This window comes from Periplaneta americana, chromosome 4, assembly GCF_040183065.1.
Source record: "Periplaneta americana isolate PAMFEO1 chromosome 4, P.americana_PAMFEO1_priV1, whole genome shotgun sequence".
In the NCBI taxonomy this organism is placed as follows: Eukaryota; Metazoa; Arthropoda; class Insecta; order Blattodea; family Blattidae; genus Periplaneta; species Periplaneta americana.
In genome coordinates, this window is record NC_091120.1 from 147,816,643 (window position 1) to 147,840,311 (window position 23,669).

At 36.1% G+C, this 23,669-nt stretch overlaps 1 protein-coding gene across 8 annotated transcripts in view; it reads left to right on the top strand.

The window, feature by feature from the left end:
* Nucleotides 1–23,669, top strand: part of LOC138698298 (cytochrome P450 4C1-like) — a 95,995-nt gene that overhangs the window by 21,326 nt on the left and 51,000 nt on the right. For 3 of the 8 annotated variants that reach the window (XM_069824101.1, XM_069824108.1, XM_069824102.1), the window contains exons 3-5: nucleotides 2,004–2,110; nucleotides 9,170–9,260; nucleotides 17,485–17,670. In XM_069824101.1, the coding sequence (XP_069680202.1) occupies nucleotides 2,004–2,110; nucleotides 9,170–9,260; nucleotides 17,485–17,670 (384 nt within the window). The remainder of the gene's footprint in view (nucleotides 1–2,003; nucleotides 2,111–9,169; nucleotides 9,261–17,484; nucleotides 17,671–23,669) is intronic. The other 5 variants (XM_069824104.1, XM_069824103.1, XM_069824105.1 and 2 more) reach the window with 5 other exon arrangements.

Consider the following 23,669-nt stretch of genomic DNA (forward strand, 5'->3'; position numbering starts at 1 on the left):
ATTTTAAATAAAAAAGTAATATAATTAATAAACAAATCACTTGCAGACACTGTAATTACTTCTAAGACTTTAAATAAAAATTATGATTCACTCTGCACACTTAGCAGAGCCAAACTGACGGCAGTTACTTGCTGCGCTCTAGCGTCGAAACTGGACAACAATGCTCCAGGTGAAACTCAATGCTAAGAAGGAGGAATGAGCAGGCATGTACGCAGCCATAAGATGCGATCCAGCAGGCAGTACTTAAAATGAACTGAAAACTCAGTCATTGTTGAAGAGCGAGTTCTCCGCTTTGTTTCAGGCAACTTTACAAACAAAAATACACTATAACAATATTAATGAACCTGCTGAGAACCTTCTGGCAAGTGTTATATTACATTAAGTTAACCTGAAAAGTATAATGCAACATTTTCATATTACATTTAATATTAATAAGCAAATTATGTTATTTTTGTACCATAAATGAAGTATTATATTATAGTTCATGCTACAATGAGTTAAATTATGGTGTGCGTACCGTGGTTATGGTACGGTTAACATCACTGTCACCAAAGGCCAGCCCCACTTATTTGCAACGTGTAAAAAGAATATCGGCTGATAACAAGTGTCTGGCAGAGGCAGTTCTCTACTGCTTATAAAATTCAGAATTTGTTCATTTCCTTGCGACAGTTCTTAGTGGCAAGTTGTGTAGTTAATAGTGCCAGATGTAATTCTTGTAACAATGAGAAAGCGGGGGAAATTTGAGAAGATATACAGGAAACAATAGGAAAGCCTTCCAATATTTAAACGTAACAATACAATTAGTTTATTTAAATTTCCACCGTGAGAAACGTATAACTAAGCTCCGGAGATGACACTGGAAGAAGCAGAAGAAGGTTTTCATGTAATTTCATTGGAGGATGAGCAGTTCTGAAAGAGGTATGCATAATAATAAAATTATAATCACACTTTGAATTATAGTTTATAGATGTACAGGCTTATTCTGTTATAGACCTACAGTATGTAGCCTACTGCGTATTTAATAAATGTATTTCAATAATGTTTAATTATGCATGTATAATAGGACTATATATGTATGCGTGTACTTGTGCGTGTATGCGTGTCCTATATAGACCTCTATGCCACATATCTAGAATATTTTAAAAAATATATGAGGCGTATATTATTGTGTCTTTAGAGCCGGTCATATGAAAGTTCAGAAATTAGCGACATTGGACTACAGCAAAGCTTCAATACGGTGACTTGATATGACAACAATCTGGGTGTAACAATATTAGTGACGTTAGCAATACTAAAGTCTAGTATATAGTCACGAAGCTTGAGGTGATGACAGTACTCAATAAGTAGGGAATATGCAGCCATAGATAGTAGCTAACCACTAGGTTCGCTACTATCGCCTCGTCACATACAATGCAAAATAGTACCGGCACAGTCTATTGTTCCTAGTACCCTTACAACACAATCTTCGTGACTGTATATACTACACTGTGATAATACCTTGTCTTATTGTTGTGATAGACTAACATAAATTATACAATGACAAAGAGTACATTTCATCCATGAATGAACTGATAGGTGACAGTACTGTTCTTGCAATACATAGGTACATTTTCGGCAAAATCTAAAACAACTCGCATTTAAAATGTGCGTGAATAATTATTTAATTGGTGTAACGCATTAAACAGATAAAAGTAACAAAATTTTCACTATAAAATTCATTCCACATATCAGAAGTGAAGAGAAAATGATATCATAATAGACCTATTTTAGGAAGGAATATTTAATACTAACACACATTAATTTATTAGCAGTAAATAGACGACCGAATATCAGAAAATTCTTGAAAATACAAATTGTACCGAGTCTTTGGATTTTGGCCACACGTTATTGACTACAGTAACTTAATTTTTAAAATTAAAAAAACATACCAATAATATTATTTACTTGAGTTAAGAATATGAGCAGATATAAATATTATATACTTATTTGAAGTTCCTTTCCAGGCAGATGGGATATTTTTTTAAAATTAATGATGAAATACAAGCCTTTCTTCAAGTGGTGGTTGGGTCCATTCCCGGGAATCTGTACAAGTCATCCCGATTATATAGAGGTATGTATTTAGTACAGACTGTGAAAATGATTTGAATCTTAACAAAGACCACATTTTTTTGTATTTTACTTGTATAAAGTGTATAATATCCCGAGGGACAAAAAAAAAACCGGACACTTCTATATTTGCTTGTATTTTGTTGCCAATTATTTCGAAATGAAACAAAACCCATTTAAACAAAGTAATGTTTTATTTAGCACCTTATACGACAACATTTGAAAAAAATCTCTGATGAGATAATTTACAAAAAATTAGAAATGGCATATAACTATGGCATCGTTTGGTCTAACTGTTTTTTTTTTCATTTTATGGTGCCTTAAACATTAAAAACTCTTTTTAGTAACGGGTATTACCCCCTCTGGCTTGAATAACTGCATCCATACGTCTTGGCATGCTCTCAATTTGATTAGCAATATCTTCTTGAGGAATAAGAACCCATTCTTCGCCAAGTGCTCACCTCAACTCTTGTAACGATTCTGGTCTCGGTCGTCTATTCTTAACAAGCCGTCCCAGCATGTCCCACACGTGTTCAATTGGGTTCATGTCTGGACTCCTTGCTCGCCATGGAAAAACATGGATTCCCACTTCTTGGAGATAATCTCCGACCGCATGGGCAATATGCGGCCGTGCATTATCATGCATTAAAACAAAATTGTCGCCTACAAATTGGCCAAATGGCACAACATGATCAGCCAAACATTCATTTATATACCTATCAGCTGTTAGTCTTCCATTTTCAGCAAAAACCAACTCTGTACGAGCATCTGTACACACTGCTGCCCAAACCATCACTCCACCACCTCCATACGGCACATTTTTGGAAATTCAACACTGTGAAAATCGTTCTCCCCTCCTTCTTCAAACTCTTTCACGTCCGTCTGGTGAGCACAGATTGAAACGGGACTCATCGGTGAACAGAACACAGCTCCACTGTCCATTTCTCCAATGCCTGTGAACATTTGCAAAACGCAGTCGTTCAACTCAATGCATCCTGAGAAGTCTGGGACCAGTTGCAGGTCTACTTGATACCAGTCCACTTGCTTTCAACCTCCTTCTAACTGTTTAGGCCGAAATTGGGCGTCCATGCATGTTAACAAATTGCTGAGCTACACTAGTAGCTGACAGGTTGCGCTCCCTAAGAACTCTCAACACCATATACCTGTCTTCATTTGGATTTGTAGCTCTTGGACGACCCGAACCTGGTCTTCTGGTATATTCTAGGGTCTCTCTATACCGTTTTATGGCAACATGGGTTGTGCTTCTAGCCATATTCATAACATTTGCAATGTAACGTACGCTGCGTCCATCATCGTAAAGGGCTACAGCTCGAGCCACATCTTCAGGTCGCATCTTGTTTTAAGACAAATGTTACAACCCCAATTAAACTCAGAAAATGTAAAAATAAAGAAATAACGAATGATAAGAATAATGAAGCACAAAATTGTTGAGACAAAATTGTTATAGCTGAGACTCCGAAAACAAAATTGGAATAATTGGTTATAATGGGTTGTTTACAAAACAAAAAACAATCAACAATGTATACACGTCTCCATTACAACAGATGGCTACCATAATATTGTATGAGAAGATAATGTTTTGCAAAATACCAGCAAATATTAAAGTGTCCTGTTTTTTTTGTCCCTGAGTGTATTATTTTAATCAGTTTTTCCTTGAAGAAGACGACAGACAGGAAACAACTTCCAGTCCTTCGTTTAAAGGCGGTGTATCAACTACTAGGTTATTTAGCGTCGATTCAATAGATAATATCGAAATAGTATTTGCCGAGATGAGGCCTAGCATTCGTCTTAGATTACCTGGGATTCTCTTTATAGTTGGGGAAAACCTCAGAAAAAACCTTACCAGGTAACCGGAATAAGCGGAAATGGAACACACGCCCAAACGCAACTACGTATTATGCTGCCTTTTGAGCTATGACGGTGACTGGCATATCTTGCTCATGTTTAGGATAGGTTAGGGTACGTTGGGTTACGTTAGGTTAGATTAGGTTCGGTTATGTTACGTTAGGTTAGGTTAGGTTAGGTTAGCTTAGGTTAGGTAACGGTGCCCAGGAGCGGGTTAGGGACGACTCTTTGCACGTCGGCCATACTCAGGCCTATTTTGCACCCCGAATTTATGGCATGAATAAGGATGAGACTCCTCACCCACTCAGAGCCCCTAAGTTCTTACCACCAAGGTAACCAAGCAGCACAGGATCCATTCCAATGCGCCCTTGGAAGTGCTCTTAAGAAAAGAATCTTGGCAGAGATATTAGGGAAGTCTTGGTACCCAGGGACGGTTGCGGAGTGGACGCCCCCACGCCCGTAAGCGGATGAAGACTTGCGTCTTGCCCTGAATATGTAGATGGAATCAGATGAAGATGAATAATATGAAATCTAAATTATTTTTCTACACGGGAAGGGAATGGAAATGGACCAAAGCAATAAAAATTCCAACCCGGCAGTTTCCTAAGTAATTGTGGAAAACCACGCACAAACCATGTTCGGGTTGGTCTATCCGGGGTTGAAACCGCGGACCTCCCGATTTCGGTGTTCCTGATGCTTAACTTCGGTGTCGTCTTCATTACTATGAAACTTTGAGAATCCTTCATTGAAAGCCGAGGCTTGAAGCAGGTACTTCACTGTATGGGTGTCTTATTTGTAAGAAAGAATGTTTTCTGTCTGTCGTACTTTGATAAAGTATTTCACGCGGAAAAACACACACAAAGAAAATTCATAATTAAACAACCAATATCCGCAGTTATAACTATTCACACGATTCGATGGTCTAGAACTTAGGTCAATGCTATAGGATAAGAAAACGGGAGCATTCATTTGGATGATAATTATGTACCTAATGAAGTACGAGTATACTGTAATTACTGCGAAGAGTGTTTGGGCTATGAATGGAGAATAACAAGTTTTAAATATTATATATGAGATTAATACATATTTAAAAATGTAGACCTATATCAAGGAAGACTGACATACAGTTAAAAAAGAAACAACATTTCAACATATTACGTAATTTCCTGCCTTAATATCCATAATCCAAGCGATGAATTTTCATCTTTCTGGCATGTTTCCCATGTACCTTATATTAGCTATCTTAATTAATTTGTTCTATAATATTATTTATGCCATCCTAGCATTATAAAGAGGTTGTTACTACATCGAATATCGTGCGTAATAGGTATATTATGGCACGCGTGACAGTAATAACAATGACGTATTCGCTAATACGTCTTCGCACCACGTAATAAAGAAATGAAATGCAGGATAGAAGGTAACGTATCATTTATTTCCAATCTTTAACAAGTTTGTATCACTTTTGTAATATCATATAAAACAGTTCCGTGACTGAGAGAAACTACTGTAACTTTTATTCAACAATGATGTGAATTATATTTCAACAACAACCACACACCCGTCAACAATTGGTATTCCACTCAACACTGCAACATAGTAGTCGTTATTGCACTCCACAGAACGACAATGACTATTCATGTGGATTATTGAGAAGAACAACAATGTACTACTGAGCAACTAATTTTCACAGAGCACTATGTACAGAACAAAATTGTCAGTTCTCAGTTCACAGTTTGTTCGCCTTGGCTAGATCTTCTAGCTCACTCAGTCAAGTTCACGGTACATTGAACCCCAGGCCTTCCAGATACAGTTCACTGCACTTCGAACCCAAGACTTCAAGATGCAGTTTCCTGCACATCGAACCCAAGACTTCCGGACGCGTTGCCTTCGCCTGGACGCTACCACAGTTACTCACTCAATTTAATTGCACCTCGAACTGAGATACACTGGATACGTCTCCGCTAACTAGCTCTCTCACAGCTGACAAACTGACTAAAACTGACACACTTGAAGGGTGCTGCGTTATATTTATTAAATCACACGTTCTCGAATCTTCGGTTCGCTTGGCTTTGCGAAACTTCCAGATGTTCCCCCCTGCTCCTTCTGCTCCGCGTCATGTCGCATAATCCCTTGCACTAGATGCGCGCGCAACTTCCCCGACGCGACGGCGCCACAATACATTAACAAAATAAAGGAACATCTGTAACATAAAATTTGATTCCTAAGGTATAACTAAGAGTTTGTTATACCTGCAACGTCATCCATTTCTCTTTATTCAATGGCAATGCCAGACGCATATAATCTATCCAACATATCATCGATGTTTCTGCAATAACTCCTATGTGACATATTTATCGATTATCAGATTTTTGCTCTATTAAATAACTTAAATAGTTATACAGCAAATAATAAAGTCTCCTATATGTAATTAGATTTCTTTCTTTCTAAAATGTAAGAATTCACAATCTCCTATGTACCACTACCATAAAATGAATAAATATGCTTTTTCTTTCTACTGAAAATTGTATATTTTGCATATATAAGTTTTTGCAGGAACAACGACGATATGAAACGAGCATATCAACACTTATGTCACTTATAGATGCCGAATTATTTCATAATTTATTTTCTACAATTTATAATCCTAAGATGCCATAAATTATTGTATCCAACTCGTGGATAACACTGTTCTGCATTTCAAAACTTATTTTCTGTTGTTTTAAATCTGATCGGCGATTCTAAACGGATTTTTTGTGCTGAATTCGAAAATAATCTCCATTTTTCCCCACTACGTCAGGTTTTCAGACAATTAATGAATAACCAGAAATGAAATTTGGCATTGTGAAACGTCATAAAAATTATTTTCAACAAGCATTTTGTGAGAAAAGCTAGGCAACAATTTCTTGTTTGCCACTAATTAATCATTAATTAATATTAATTAATAAATATAAGCACTTTCATAATCATACCTCAATATTGAACTTCAAATTTTCTTCTCTTTGACCTCCTCGCATGTTGTTCAGAGCAGTCCTTTTTAACATCCAGCAATAGGCCGCAATGTTTCCATTATGAAGCAAAACACCTTTAAGACTTTTCTGAGAAGAATCTATGAAGAATCTCCACTTTTTGGAATTATAGTTTATGTTATAAAATTTTAAGACGGCAAGGATGTCTTGGCAATACACTAAACTTTCTTCTTTAGCAAAACAAGGGACAAGTTCCTTCTCACAATGCTTGTACCATGAAAAATATGTATCCTCAGCCAATATTTTCTTTTATTTTAACCTAGAACCTAATAGTTTTGCTGATTCATTAGGCAAATTTAAATCCCTCACTAAATCATTAAGCTCATTTTGATTAAAACATATATCATCGCAAGTATTGTCTAGTTCATAAGTATGATCCACTGGAGATTCAGTTTCATAGCTACTGGATGAAGATGGCACTGTATCTGATTCAGGATTTACCGGAACGGGAATATCAGGACCATGAGGTACGGGCCGAATGGTAGAGGGAATGTTAGGATATAGAATATCTTTATTGTTTTTAGCAGTATATCCAGTTACCTTAACTACAAAAAAATAATCGTCTCCATGATTTGTAGGTTCCCTCCAAATCATAGGGATACCAAAGGACAATGATTTCCTTTTTCCACTTTCCCAACTCCTCAACTCTTCAACTCAACTACGACACACTTTATGGGGACACCAGTATTTGTCCTGGCCTCTTAACTTAATGCCAAAATATTGAAAGTAAGTATTCTTTACAAAAGCTGTTGCATTCTGTCTCTGTTTTACCAACGTTTATGACCCACATATATAGCAAAACAAATTTGGATCATTTACAAAACCACATTTCGACATTTATATGAAACAACACTATTAAGTTGTACTCTCGCAGAAAAATGAGAACTCACACACTTCACTTTGCACGACAACCAACAAGACAAAACTGAACCTCTAATTTTAAAACAACATTTAAAAGGGGATAGGTTTATTATCTCAGTAAGGAAATCTGTAGCCTCATAAGCTGGATTGCACTTCCATAAATAAATATATATACGGGGATCATCTGTCATTTCTCTAATTCATTGTTATTTTTAATAGCAATCTCTAAGAGTAAATATTTCCTTCATAATTTTTATGACCTGAGACACTAAACATTTCAACTTCCTCTTTATAGATAACGTTAGTTGCAGATAGATAAAAATCTCCAAGAATAAACAACGGATGTCTTAACCTCAGTTCATTTTAAGGTGGAGGATACAATTTTGTACATCCCTCATGGGCGGATATAGTTAGTAGATTTTAATAAATATCAAATACAAACATAATCAAATATATTATGTCACTTTTAAGTAATAAAGTTTAAATTATAAGCTGTCGTGCCTTTTTAACAAATGAAAAGCACACTGTAATATCACTGGTATATTATGAAAAATATTGAAAACATAAAATTTTGAATTGTAAACAATTCTGACGTGGTACGCGAAAACGGAATTCAGTTTTCCAATCAGTGTGAAATTGTGGTTCAGGAGCGCCCATTTATTTCAAAACAACAAAATCCATGCAGAACGGTGTAATCTTATTATGACATTCGTGAAAATTGTCGCACGAAAAATTGTGAGTGCGACAAATAGTCACTCATGCCATAATCATTAAGATTATCCACTTGTTCCATAAGTACAATAATTATTGTCAATCTGTTGTAATATATTATTATATTCTTATTATATTCAGCTATATTTTTATTAATTGAGTTAAGTTTTATGCTCTCTACATTTATTTCTTAACATTTATTTTACGACGTGAACATAGATATACTTTATTATTTATTAGTTGACTATCACAGAACAGGGATGATCTCTCCTTTGTAGGTTTTACAGGTGTGGTGGGATCTGTTTATATGATATCAGATGATTGTATATTGGGTAACAAAAGGAATCAGGACGGAAAGTGACACCATATATTTTGACTTGTTACCTACAGTAAAATCTCTCTCTCTCTCTCTTCAAATAATTCGTATTAATGCTATATCTCAATAAATTTAAACCACTTTATTCAGTCTTATGGCCTTCATCCCTTGTACTTTCATACTCAAAAGCCATGAAGTTAGTGCTTTGCAAATAACAATGATATGAAAGTAATCAATTACGTGAAATGCGAACTATCTCATGTTTATTTCTTCAATTCAGGCACTGCTCAATAACACAAAGATGATAGATAAGGCTATACACTACAAGTTTCTGCACCCTTGGCTGGGAACTGGTCTAATCACTTCTACAGGTAAGGAACACGTCTGTGTAGACATTACTTTGCAGCTTGGCTCCTACATGTTACATTTCAAAGTTTCTCAATAAAATTCTTCAGATATTTAAATTCTAAAACGAAACTAACAAAGAATAATGATATTGATTCTGACTGCAATTAAAAAAAAAACTAATAAAAATTTGATGTGACTTTTACTACGTCTTATTCTTTTGACAAATAAAATGGTACAGAACAACGTGTTTGAATCAATCATGGCTGCGCATCCTACAAGTATTATCACCTACCTAGCATTTGTTCTTTTTATCACTTTCTCAGAATACGTTTCTTTTTTTTTTTTTTGGCAACATTGTACTTTCAATAATTGAATCTTTTAAATTGATTCATGTTCATTCCATCATCTTTAATTATAGCGTTTCTATCATTTATCTTGTTATATTATTTAGATTACGTCACAGGTTCTGCTGTATGAGATTATGTGTAGTCACGTAGGGGAGTTACGCCTAAAATGACGTACTTGGGTAAAATGACATACTATGTGTTTTGTGAAAACACTGTAAGCTGAGTTTAAATTTACAGCTCTACAGTGCACAGAAGCTGGAAACAGTGGTTACATCCAAGTTTTAGCAAGCAAGGCGCTTTGTGGTGAAGCAGGTGCAACTAAAGGAAAAAATGCACGACGTTATATAATATTGTTGCGGTATGTTATGTATTTTTGGTCCTTTTAAGCTTCAGATATTAGTGAAATAATGTTCATGACTGAAAACATGAATATTTCCCTCTATAAAAAGCATTACAATATCCAAATTCATAAAGAGGTTAGGTCGTACTAACACTACTTCTTATTCTTCTTCATTCCGGGTAAAATGACATACCACCTACTTGGCTAAAATGACATACTATGTCATTTTACCCAATGGCATGTTTGTGACTGGAAATGAGAAGCCATATATTATGGGCGATAGCGATTTGCAAAATTGGTGTGAAATTTGTTTACAATGGCTGATTACTGATTACTTCTGTGTAATTATGCATTATATGGTGACTCCAGCCACTTGATGTCTCTTTCTTCGGGCCTTTGAAAACATATGATCAGGCCGTTACAAAGTGGCTGAAGAACCATCCTTGATGGGTGATTACACAGTTTCAAATTGCGGACTTATTTTCTAAAGTCTGTGGAAAAGCTGCAACCATCACCAATGCATTGGATGGATTTTCTTCAACAGAAATTTGTTCACTCAATTCGGACATATTTCCTGATCACTTATTTAGTCTTGCAGCGCCCACAGACAGACCTCTAACGAATGCAGACCCTGCAGACGGGCCAAAGGGTGCAACACAGAAGAGCAGTTCAACAACAAGAAGAAATGCAAGAGAATATATAATAGAACTATCACCACTAACTGCACCAGCAGCGGAAGCGTCACAAAACGAGGCCTTCAGCTCATGTGTCACAGCAAGAGATCTCCCCGATTCCCTCTGGCACTAGACGTGTGGCGGGAAGAAAGAGAACACATGAAGGGTCCCAAATCGAGCATCTCTTTTATTAACCAATTAAAATTAAAGGAAGCTGAAAGAAGAGCTGTAGAAGAAAGGCGTTCAGCAAACAGAGGAAAAACACAGCTTCAGTTTTATCTAAGCAATGGGGACCAAGATGAAGAGAGTGACTTCGATGGTGATGTTGAGAACGATGCACCTTGTCTGTACTGCAATGAATTTTACATCCAATATAAACCAGAAGAAACATGGCTACAGTGCAAGAAATGTTTCTCATGGGCACACAATGAATGTGCAAGTGTATCTAAGAGAACAAACTTTTTTTTGAACTAAGTAAAAATTAACTTACGTGTGTCATTTTACCCTAGTAACGTGGGTAAAAAGACATAGTTTGTCTATTTGCAAACATAACTTTCAGTTAAAGTTTGTCAGTATTTTCCACTTTCTGTTGATCTTAATATACGTGTTAATGTTGTAATATCAGTTATATATAATTGGCCAAAATAAATTTGGTAAGAATATAGATTTTTTCAAGATTTCCTTAAAGTATGTCATTTTAGGCCTAGTTCCCCTATAAGAGTTTGCTTAATGTATATTGATAACTGAAGTGGAATGAAACTGTTTTAATGAAAATGAAACTGAATCAACAAAAACTTCTTGACTAGTAATCGTCCATAGAGTTCAATGAAGATTGTCTACTTGACACAACTGGTAACAAGAGAACAGTTGATCATAACACACTACTGCCATCTAGCGGAATATTTGTAATGACTAGACGGTACAATCACGGCCGACTTGATGCTCGCTTCGCTTCGCTTCTCCTTTACCGACCTTGACAATTCATTTTGATCCCTGTGTTAAAGCTCTAATCGAGAATATATGAAATTCCCGCCAGACGGCACTGACTGCCAAGGTTCACTGAGGAATGTGTGTATTATACGATTATACGTAGTAATACTGTGCTTTTTTCTACTGATATGTGAGTTTATTGTGATATGATTCAAAATGATGTATTATTGTGTACCATTGTGCACTTCGAATAGAAAAAAAAGAGTGGAGCAACAATATCATTCCACGAATTTCCGAGTGACAGGGAAGGATGTTATGTCTCGTGACCAGAATATTGTACGAAATGGAAATATAATAATTGTAGATTTATCCTTCGAAGAGGTGGAAAAATTCAAATAATTTTACTTTATTTTAGTAGGTTATTTTACAACGCTTAATTAACATCTCAGCTTATTTAGCATCTGAATGAGATGAAGGTGATAATGACGATAAAATGAATCCGGGGTCCAACACCGAAAGTTACCCAGCATTCGCTCATAATGGGTTGAGGGAAAACCCGGGAGAAAACCTCAACCAGGTAACTTGCCCCGACCGGGAATCGAACCGGGGCACCTGGTTTCACGGCTAGACGCGCAAACCTTTACTTTACAGGTGTGGACAAAAATTCAAATATCTTGGAGCAACAGTAACAAATATAATCAACAATCGGGATGAAATTAAACGCAGAATAAATATGGGAAATGCCTGTTATTATTCGATTGAGAAGCCTTTGCCATTTAATCTGCTGTAAAATAATCGGAAAGTTAGAATCTATAAAACAGTCATATTACCGGTTGTTCTGTATGGTTGTGAAACTTGGACTCTCACTTTGAGAGAGGAAAAGAGATTAAGGGTGTTTGAGAATAGAGATCTTAGGATATATTTGAGACTAAGAGGGATGAAATTAGAGCAGAAAGGAGGAAGTTACACAACGCAGAACTGCACGAATTGTATTCTTCACCTGACATAATTAGGAATATTATATCCAGACGTTTGAGATGGACAGGGCATGTAGCATGTATGGGCTAATACAGAAATGCATATAGCGTTTTAGTTGGGAGGCCAGAGGGAATAAGACCTTTGGGGAGGCCGAGACGTAGATGGGAGGATAATATTAAAATGTATTTGAGGGAGGTGGGATATGATTATAGTGTCTAGATTAATCTTGCACAGGATAGGGACCGATGGCGGGCTTATGTGAGGGCGGCAATGAATCTCCGGGTGAAAATTACTCAACTTAATCAGGTATTGCAAGAGAAGCAAGATGAGATAACGAAAACAACCGAAAAACTCCAACTAATAGAAAGAGATCCGTTACATAAAGAACTAGAAAATATAAGGAAAGAGGTCGATGAAGGCAGTATTCCTGCAAAATTTATTCTAGATCAGCTGCTTAATCATCGAAAGAGAATACCAAACAAGAATATATTAGAAAATTTGTATTCAGAAATTGAGCCGTTATTGTGTAGATGCCCTCTTTTGCAATGCCAATTTATGATGAAGGCGGCCAAAAACGACTTCCTGATATGATTACTGTGAAATTTGTTAGGCCACTTCTAAATAATAGTGCAGCAGCTTTTATTGAAAAGCTTGTTCCTTGGAAGAATGCGGCTTATAATCCACTTAGTCGCAAAATCTTGACACTCTGATTCTTGAATCTGCAATATCAAGTGGAATGTATCAGTGCAGTGAGTGAAATTATAAAACTTAGTACAAGTCATTGTAAATAATTACCCAAGTGATTACTTTGAATCATCGCAGTTCAGCTTAGGGGTGCTAGCCAGTGAATGAACTACAAAATTACGCCTATGTCTTCATGTTACCTAAACTGAACAGGTTACTATGTGTTGCTTTCCCTGCTTTTAAACTCACACTTTTACCATAATTAACAGAACTAAACATAATAATACTTATAATTTTCTTATTTCTAATTTTTAATTGTTATTATTACTCTATAATAATTTATTTTAATTCATATTCAGTATATTTCTTCTGTGGACACCAAACCTTGGTAGACAGCGCCTCGTGGTGGAATTGAGAAATTAACCAATTTTAGAAAATGATTGCTATTGTCAAGGCCGTTTAAAAATGCGAAGAGAGCATCAAGTCGGCCGTGGAACAATAATATGTTTTCATGACAGTTTAGTATTTTAGTAGTACAATTAATATTTTATTCTATTGTAGTATATACTTTATTTCCTATATTCCGATATAATTTCTTCTAATCTTATAATACTGAATTAAATCCAACTCGAGTTTTGATTTTCTCTAAATAAATCAAAACCTCTAGTGAGGTTAATGATGACAAAATCTTTACAATTAGTGAGATTTTCGCATAATTTCTAATTTACCGTAATATAGGGTAAACTGTTCTATTGTTGGCACCCCCTAATTAAAATTTTGATATTAAGGAAATGCAGTAATTGGTAGACCTGCTTCTTACGAATTTCGTTAGCCAGTTACTTAATTATTATTCTGCAATTTAATTTAATAATATCTTGCTCATTATTTAGGGGATATCGCTTGCAGATGGAAGTGTTGTGAAATATCTCTCCTATTCTGGTGATTTCATAACGATAAGTTAAGAGCAGAGAATTTTTTGTACCGGAATAACTATTACTGTAATCGTTTTTAAATTTGTCCGAATAGGTGCAAAACGAGGCCTGGCCTCCTAAGAAGTATGACACATTGTAGATTGACTAACTTGCACTTTTACGTATGGGGATGGGGTGCCAATAAATGATGTGTCAAAACTCGCAGGTTTCAGTTGTTTGCGTGTAGTGCCAATAAACAGGTTTATGAGTGAAATCGTTTTTTTAGTTAAAATATTTTCAAGTTAGTCCTGCTTTTATTATGGATGCTAATAAGAGACCTATTTTTTAAAATTCTCTATCTAATAACTGAGGCGTGTAGTTGCAAAATTAGACACATAACTTTTTTTTTTCGAAAATGAGTTGATGTTATATTTCATATATTCATATGATTCTACAACTGCTATAGCACTGTGTGCTCCAAAGCGAGATACATCACATGGATTTGTATGATGAAATAATAGTATAGGTTGCAAATCCTTGGTTCCTTGCAAACGTTTTTCCTATATACTGAAAAATTTTTCTTCAGTGATTTATCTGATTTTGCAACTAAACGTCTCAATTGGCACTGCTGCCAATAACTGGAAAACGTCGTGCCAACAACTACTGTTAGACCTATGTTTGCCTATATTTTTCCTATCACAGATTGAGTAGTAGCCCTACTGCTAGTTTCTAACCTGAGAATAAAAGCTCACAGTGGACAACATGCACCACATAAAAAAAACGTAGGTACAGTGAAAAAATTTAAAAGAAGCACTGCGAGATATAAAGCATGGAATGTCATTTAAAGCTGCAGCCAAAATATTTGGTGTACCTAGAGGTACTTTGCAATTTCCATGTAACAAATGTTTACGAAAACATCTCGTGGTCCAGCTCCTGTTCTTACCAGTAAAGAGGAAAGCAGTCTCGTTAGGTGAGTTATCAATGCAATTGAGCATACATAAATTTAAACATCAAGGTCTTGAGAAGTTGTGGATCAGTGAAAAATTTTAATTAAAGCATTCGAATTTAATTTCTGATCATTATATTTTGCGGGCAATATTTTTTAAATTATAAACAAGTAATTTTGAAAAATGTATTTCTATGTCAATAATATCTTTATGGGTGGATGTTCGAATGAGCCTGTAAGGGATTTTCAAGGTGTAAAGAAGCTATTCCAACCAGTGTGAAGGAATTTCCTCAAGAAAACGATCGCCCAAATCCTATTAAGGACAATAATTCTGGTGACAAACGGTACAAGTCCTTAAAGAGGCACCGGGAATCCTGAAGGTGTCACTGCGGCAAGTGCATGCGTGAGTCGAGAATTAGGCTAAACTGTTACACAAAGGCTTTTTTATATCGACTAGTAATTAAAAGGTAGAATAACCGGGAGTAAAGATCTTATTTTAAATATTTTGGTTCCTTGAATCTACAGGTGGCTGCATTGTTGCGGCAATATCTGCCAACTTAGAAACTTTGTTTATACCAAATTTGGTATTTCTCCGTATAATGTAATGCTCTTTCCTGTCTGAAAGCTTGACTATAGACGCCATGTTGGCGATGGTATTGCTCTTTCTTTCTAACTAGCATGTTTCAATCGTCTGTCGCGAAGTTCATGCGCAATAAGTAATAAAAATGTTGTTATTGTGTACAATAGCATTCACTGCACGAGAGACAAGGCCAACACTACGTTAGAAAGAGTTTGAAATACGCTCAGGCGCTCAGCACTCACGTGACACTTTTAAAGCATTGAGTTGTTTCTCCTATTTAGTATAGAGCTCACTGCAGCGGAACCCATTCCCCTCCCGATGGGAAAGAGGGCTTATACCTCAGACCGTGGAGGAGATGGGAGAGGGGACTTACACCGCAGATCGTTTGAGGGGGAATGTGTGGGGTGGCTGTTGGCGAGGAATGGTACACGGATTTGGAAGGATGACGGGACTGGTCTTCAGGGTGATAGAAGTTAGGTCGGTTCTGCTTAGGTACGGTCGGTGGGCTTGCAACTCATCCCAGGGGCGCACAATAGACTGTAGGTCGCAGTACACAGGGATGTTCCCCTCCCGTCGTTATAGAGAGAGAAAAAGAAGTAAGTGCCAAATTATGGTTTTCTCTCAAACAGGAGTGTCGTGGTAAAGTATCCTAATTTCATGTCAACAATAAGTAAACTGAGCCCCACTAAGTAAATTGACGGCCATCCACCAAGAGTAACAGTTCTTTCTGGAAAGTCTGTTGTTACCTGGAGGAGAGAGGACTGTGTACATCCCTTACATTATGAGGGCATGATGTTCCCAGCCCTTGGCAAGATACTACAAGAAAATATATTTTAAGGCTATGGATCTGTGAAATTTCTACTTCTACATTTTTAGACCAATTGATCTTGTATTTTAGCACATATTTCTTACAATATAGACATGCAATGCACAATACTTTTACTTTGATATTCCAATAAATTGACTAATAATTATTTTTCTAAAACTGAATTACATTTGTACCAATTTTCAGAGTTCACATAATTTTTTTAAAATTTATATTTAATGTATTCCTGATAGACGTATGTAATATATGACAGACGTTTTAAATGTATTTTCCAAATATTTTTGAGAAAAAAATATTTAATCTTCTAGTTGTTAAAGTTTCAATTTTTTCTTTTTACTTATCGCATACCCAACATATGGTGATTAGAATACTTTCAATAGCAAAGAAAAAACATGTGTCAATTTACTTCACATGCGTTTGTGTACAACTGAGCAAAATTTCACTGAGACTGGAAATAAAATGCGGTCATTGGATGATTTTTCATGTTACAAAATGTTGAAAATTGAAAAATCGAGAAAACGAGTGTGAAAGTACAGCATGTATATGATATTATATCCATATGCTTTCTTCGTATATAGGTCTACCACACACATTTTTCTCCTACATAACAGCGCGAAATAACTATGAAACGAAGGAAAAGTAAAATTAATTAGCTGTCATTCTGACAGGATTTGTTCTTCATTCTGAGTGTTAAGTAAAAGGGCTGCAGCTCCACTCACGCGCTGGTCCCTTTAAATTGGTCCTGAAGGGCTTAAAATTATCATAGTGCCAAAATTACGACAGATTTAGAACAGTGAAACATTATTTTATGTTTTAGAATTAAAAACAAATTTCCATTTTTAATGATTATTTCGTTATTTTCATCCATCCATAGTATTACTATTAAAGCAGCTTGTAAACTTGTCAATAAAGAAATTTTCATAATTCATTATAATGTGCATTAACATAAGTTTCACTTGCAGGCATTACTTGTTTGTGAAGAATATGATCTCCAATGTATTAATAAAAATTTTTCTTTGTGACATTCGCAGGGACAAAATGGCACTCACACAGAAAGTTAATCACACCCTCTTTCCACTTCAAGATACTGGAAAACTTTGTCCCTATATTCGCAAAAAATTGTGATATTCTAGTAAATAAATTAAAGAAAGAAATTGGAAGAGAGGTATTTGACATCTACCCCTACATCTCTGCCTGTACACTGGACATAATTTGCGGTAAGTATAAGGACCTAAGAATAATAATTGAATAAAGCAAATACAATGTTATTAAGGTACAATGCGATTGAGGGAGTTATGAGTCCTATTCGGAGTTCGTTAAAGTACCGAGGTTCACGATCTCAAATCCGAATGAAGACGATAGGATTTTCAAGGAAGTAACGATTCTTACATATTTTTTTATTAGAAAGTAAAGTAATGCTGGGACACCAACGTCATTGATTAGTGTCACCCAAAATAATCCTGAATAAAAAAAAGGCAGACAAATTATTCCTTTTCCTCGCCTAAGTAATCTGCTTCAAGCAGATTCCTCTACGGATAATTCAGCTTGCAGATATTTCTATTCTTGCGATAGGAACATTAAAATCAAATGTTTGCGTTTTTAGAAGGTCATAAATTAAGTAAAGTCTTCAAAATTATCACACGTCCTTGACCTGAATTGAAAATGTTTGGTAATTTGGACGGTATAAAAGCGAATACTGGTACTTTGACTTATATATGAAGATATATTCATCTCCCTAATTCCAAAATGATCTACCCTAATCTAACAGAATATAAATTAATCAAAGCCAACACAATATAATCTGAGCCAAAATGATCGTACAGAAACGAAGCGACATGAATATAGGCCTAGCCCAAAGTGTGTAATCCAAATAAACTCACTTTTACTGTAATAACTCTTATCAATTAATCATATGTAACTATTAACAGTCAAAACTACATAAAAAGTACAACTAAACATAATGTAATACAATGCAATATAATTTAAATAATAAATATTATATTAGGTCCAGCGCCTTGGTGTCGCGGTCTAAGGCATCCCTCCTAGGACTCGCGTTACGAAATGCGCGCTGGTTCGAGTCCACATGGGGGAAGAAATTTTCTGATGAAATTTCTGCCAGTGTATGGGACCGGTGCGCACCATGCATCGTGATGCACTTGGGGAGCTACGATAGGTATATAAATCCGGTTGCGAATACCAGCTATAACGGCTGGGGGGGATTATCGTGCTAACCACACGATACCTCCATTCTGGTTGGATGATCGTCCACCTCTGTTTAGGCATGTGGGCGTGAAGCCAGCAGCCGGCCGGTCGGTCTAGGCCCTTCACGGGCTGTAGCGCCACGGATTATTATATTAGACCTATGTTTAATACTATTCAATATAGCTCATAGCCACCCTAAACCCACTATATCCTGACCTAGTTACCACACGAGTGAAGCTCTATTCGTACAACTTACGAGGTCCCAACCTGTCGTCGGATAGATGACTAAACAAAGCAAACAACAATATAGTTCGATATAGCCCAACTCAAGACGACCTAAGGCAATAGAATTCAATCCAAAACAAACTCAACATCAGACAGGGAATTCAATCCCATCAGTATAATACAACTCAATGCCTTATAATTCGATTCAGTTCCTTATCATCGACCCAACCAAAAAAATTCGATACAACCCAAAATATACCGACCTGGCCCAAAATATTCCAACCTAGCCCAGAATATTCCGTTTCAGATCAAAATATTCCGACCGAGCTCAAAATATTCCAACTCAAAGCACAATCTTACGGATCAACTCACAATATTCCAACTCAACCCACAATATTTCAACTCAACTCAAAATATTTTAACCCAAACCACAATGTTCTGGCACAACTCGAAACTTTTCAACTCAACTCGCAATATTCCAACTCAATCTACAATATTTCAACTCAACCCAAAATATTCTAAACCAAACCACAATGTTCCGGCTTAACGCACAATATTCTAACTCAACCCACAATATTTCAACTTAACCCTAAATATTGTAACTCAAACCACAATGTTCCGGCTCAGCCCATAATATTCGAACTCAAACTACAATATTCCAACTCAACCCAAAATATTCCACCTCAACCCAAAATATTTTAAATTAACCGAGAATATTCCGACTCATCGCATAATATTCCAATCAAACGAAAATATTCCAACTCCAGCCGAAGTATTCCAAATCAACCGAAAATATTCCAACGCAAACAAAAATATTAATACTACTTCGTCGTAATGTCTAGGCTTCTGTCCCATGCAATGCCACACTCTACACGAAGAATTTCACTAGTCTCTTCCTTGTTTCTTTTCCAGTGCTCCTTTTCCTATTAAAAAGTGCTCCTTTCGCTACTAAAAACTTTGTCATTGCTTTCCTCCTTTTGCCTTCCTGGCAGCAACTTATGTCACTGCTCATAATATACACCAAGCATTTGAAATGTTAAAATGATATGTTTTATTTAACGACGCTTGCAACTGCAGAGGTTATATCAGCGTCGCGGGATGTGCCGGAATTTTGTCCGGCAGGAGTTCTTTTATATGCCAGTAAATCTACTGGCATGAGCCTGTCGCATTTAAGCACAATTAAATGCCATCGACCTGGCCAAGGATCGAACCCGCAACCTTGGGCATAGATGGCCAGCGCTATACCAACTTGCCAACCTGGTCGACCCCAAGCATTTGAAGGTGTCCACTTGTTCTACTGGCTGTTTTGAGTTCCCACGTTTACTTTCTTCATTTTTCTTCCGATAACCACGCTCGTTTTATTTTTTGCGTTTTATTTTCTTCCCATACTGCTAACAACACTCGTTTATTATTTTCATTAGCAGGTCATTTAGTTTCATCTCCTCTTCTGTTAACATAAATTCAGGAAATCGTAAGTACTTTATTCTCCTTCCTCCTACTCTCACCCATCCCATATTCTGAAAACAGTTCTTCACTAAATCCTCCAAGCAGATATTTAACCGGGTAGGAAGGCCTAACAAAGGGTAACCTGTTCCTGACACTACTCCACTTCCTTCTGACACTTCTTCTATCCTCTATCTGGCATGATGTTTTACATACAGGTTACTGAAAAATTTCCTCTCTTTCCAATACACACTAATTTTCTTCAGGATCTTCTTCTTCTTTTTCACGATCAGGATTTAGGCAATAAGGTCTGTTTCGACTTTAGAGGGTTATGTCGTTCATCAATTGAGTTTTAGGCCTTCCAATAGGGGAACTGGGCCTAAAATGACATACCTTAAGGAAATCTTGAAAAAAATATGTATTCTTACCAAATTTGTTTTGGCCAGTTATATATAACTGATACTACAATATTACCACATATATTAAGATCAACAGAAAGTGGAAAATACTGACAATCTTTAACTGAAATGTATGTTTGAAAATAGACAAACTATGTCATTTTATCAAAGTTACTATGGTAAAATGACACACGTAAGTTAATTTTTACATAGTTCAAAAAAATGTTTGTTCTCTTAGATACACTTGCACATTCATTGTGTGCCCATGAGAAACATTTCTTGCACTGTAGCCATGTTTCTTCTGGTTTATATTGGCTGTAAAATTCATTGCAGTACAGACAAGGTGCATCGTTCTCAACATCACCATCGAAGTCACTCTCTTCATCTTGGTCCCCAATGCTTAGATAAAACTGAAGCTGTGTTTTTCCTCTGTTTACTGAACGCCTTTTTTCTACAGCTCTTCTTTCAGCTTCCTTTAATTTTAATTGGTTAATAAAAGAGATGCTCGATTTGGGACCCTTCAAGTGTTCGCTCTCTTCCTGCCACAGATCTAGTGCCAGAGGGAATCGGGGAGATCTCTTGCTGTGTCACATGAGCTGAAGGCCTCGTTTTGTGACGCTTCCGCTGCTGGTGCAGTTAGTGGTGATGACTCTATTATATGTTCTTTTGCATTTCTTGTTGTTGAACTGCTCTTCTCTGTTGCATCCCTTGGCCCGTCTGTAGGGACTGCATTCGTTAGAGGTCTGTCTGTGGGCGCTGCAGGGCTAAATAAGTGATGAGGAAATGTGTCCGAATGGAGTGGACAAATTCCTGTTGAAGAAAATCCACCCTATGCATTGGTGATGGTTGCAGCTTTTCCACAGACTTCAGAAAGTAAGTCCGCAATTTGAAACTGTGTAATCACCCATCAAGGATGGTTCTTCAGCCACTTTGTAACGGCCTGATCATATGTTTTCAAAGGCCCGAAGAAAGAGACATCAAGTGGCTGGAGTCACCATATAATGCATAATTACACAGAAGTAATCTGTAATCAGCCAATGTAAACAAATTTGACATCAATATTGCAAATCGCTATCGCCCATAATATATGGCTTCTCATTTCCAGTCACAAACATGCCATTGGGTCAAATGACATAGTATGTCATTTTAGCCAAGTAGGTGGTATGTCATTTTACCCGGAATGAAGAAGAATAAGAAGTAGTGTTAGTACGACCTAACCTCTTTATGAATTTGGATATTGTAATGCTTTTTATAGAGGGAAATATTCATGTTTTCTGTCATGAACATTATTTCACTAATATCTGAAGCTTAAAAGGACCAAAAATACATAACATACCTCAACAATATTATATCGTCGTGCACGTTTTTCCTTTAGTTGCATCTGCTTCACCAAAAAGCGCCTTCGCTTGCTAAAACTTGGATATAACCACTGTTTCCAGCTTCTGTGCACTATAGAGCTGTAAATTTAAACTCAGCTTACAGTGTTTTCACAAAACACATAGTATGTCATTTTACCCAAGTATGTCATTTTAGGCCTAACTCCCCTACTCCTTCGTCATTTCGGCAGATAGATAGTTAAAAGGAGTATTGTTGGTAATCTATATTCTTCCATACTTTGAATGTGTTTGTACCAATTCTGTTTTCATTCTTTCATTCGCTGGACTAAATTGTAAATATTTAATTGTTGTCTTATATCTTCGTCTCTTCCATGTTCTAATAGTGAATAACTTCCCACACTTCTGAGAAATTTCATTTCACTGCTTTCCAGTTTTCTTTCAGCATTTCTGCTTAAAGTCCAGTTCTCGTACCCATAAGTTAAAAGCGGAACGGCTAAAGTTTTGTAAAATTTCATCTGTGATTTTTGCAAAGTTTTAGTTATGAGTGAGCGGCAAATTGTTCCACACTTTCTCTGAAATGTGTTTAGTTTGTGGTCTATATCGTCTTCCTTTATGTATGAGATATTGCAACCTAAGTAACTACTGTAAAGGATGATACTTGTTCTATTGCTTCATTATTATTTATAATTATATATCTTAAATGACCTATGCTTTTAGATTTAGGGCTGGAAATTTTAAGATTATTGATCATCATGCATTTTTGAAGACGATGCGCTGCAATTTATAATTCGTCTTCCGATTCTAATATTAGCACCTGATCGTCCGCAAATAATAAAATATTTAAAACTATATTATTTATGTTAAGTCCACGTGTAAAATCTCATTGCTATTATCCAAAAGCTGAGTCAATATGTATGTTAAAAAGTTCCGGTGATAAAGGGCAGCCTTGTTTCACTTCTTGATTAATTTTACCTTTTCCATTAGTTGCATTCGCAATATATATATACATATACATATTATTATTTTTGTATTTTTGTATGAACTTTGTATTATTTTAATTAAATAATAGGGGTATTGTTTACTATATATTATTTCTCATAATTTATTACGTTAGACCTTGTCAGTTTATTCCAATGCACTCTGTAAGAAGCCTTTTCAAAGTCGACAATTACTACATACGTTTCTTTATTCTTCTCTATTTATCTTTCGCCGATTGTTCGCAGCAGTTCAATTATTGCATCTGTCGTATCGTTTCCCTTCCTGAAGCCAAACTGCTCTTCTTCCAACTGTTTTTCCAGATTAGAATGTAAACGGCGATTCAGTATTCGCAGGAGAATCTTCGCCGAGTCGGATATCAGGCTAATAGTCCTAAACGCATTACATTTGTTGGTATTATTTTTACTCCGTATTGGAAACAACACAGTCTCTGTGAAATTTGTTTCCCATCCGTCTTTCTAATATATTTTGTTGGATAATGATAAAATTTCCTTCTTGTCTTCACTCAAACATTTCAATAATTCGATGGCAATTCCGTCAACTCCTGTTGCTCTCCCATTCTACACATTTCTAAGGGCTAGCTCAACTTCTTACAAAGAATAAAAAATTCTTTTT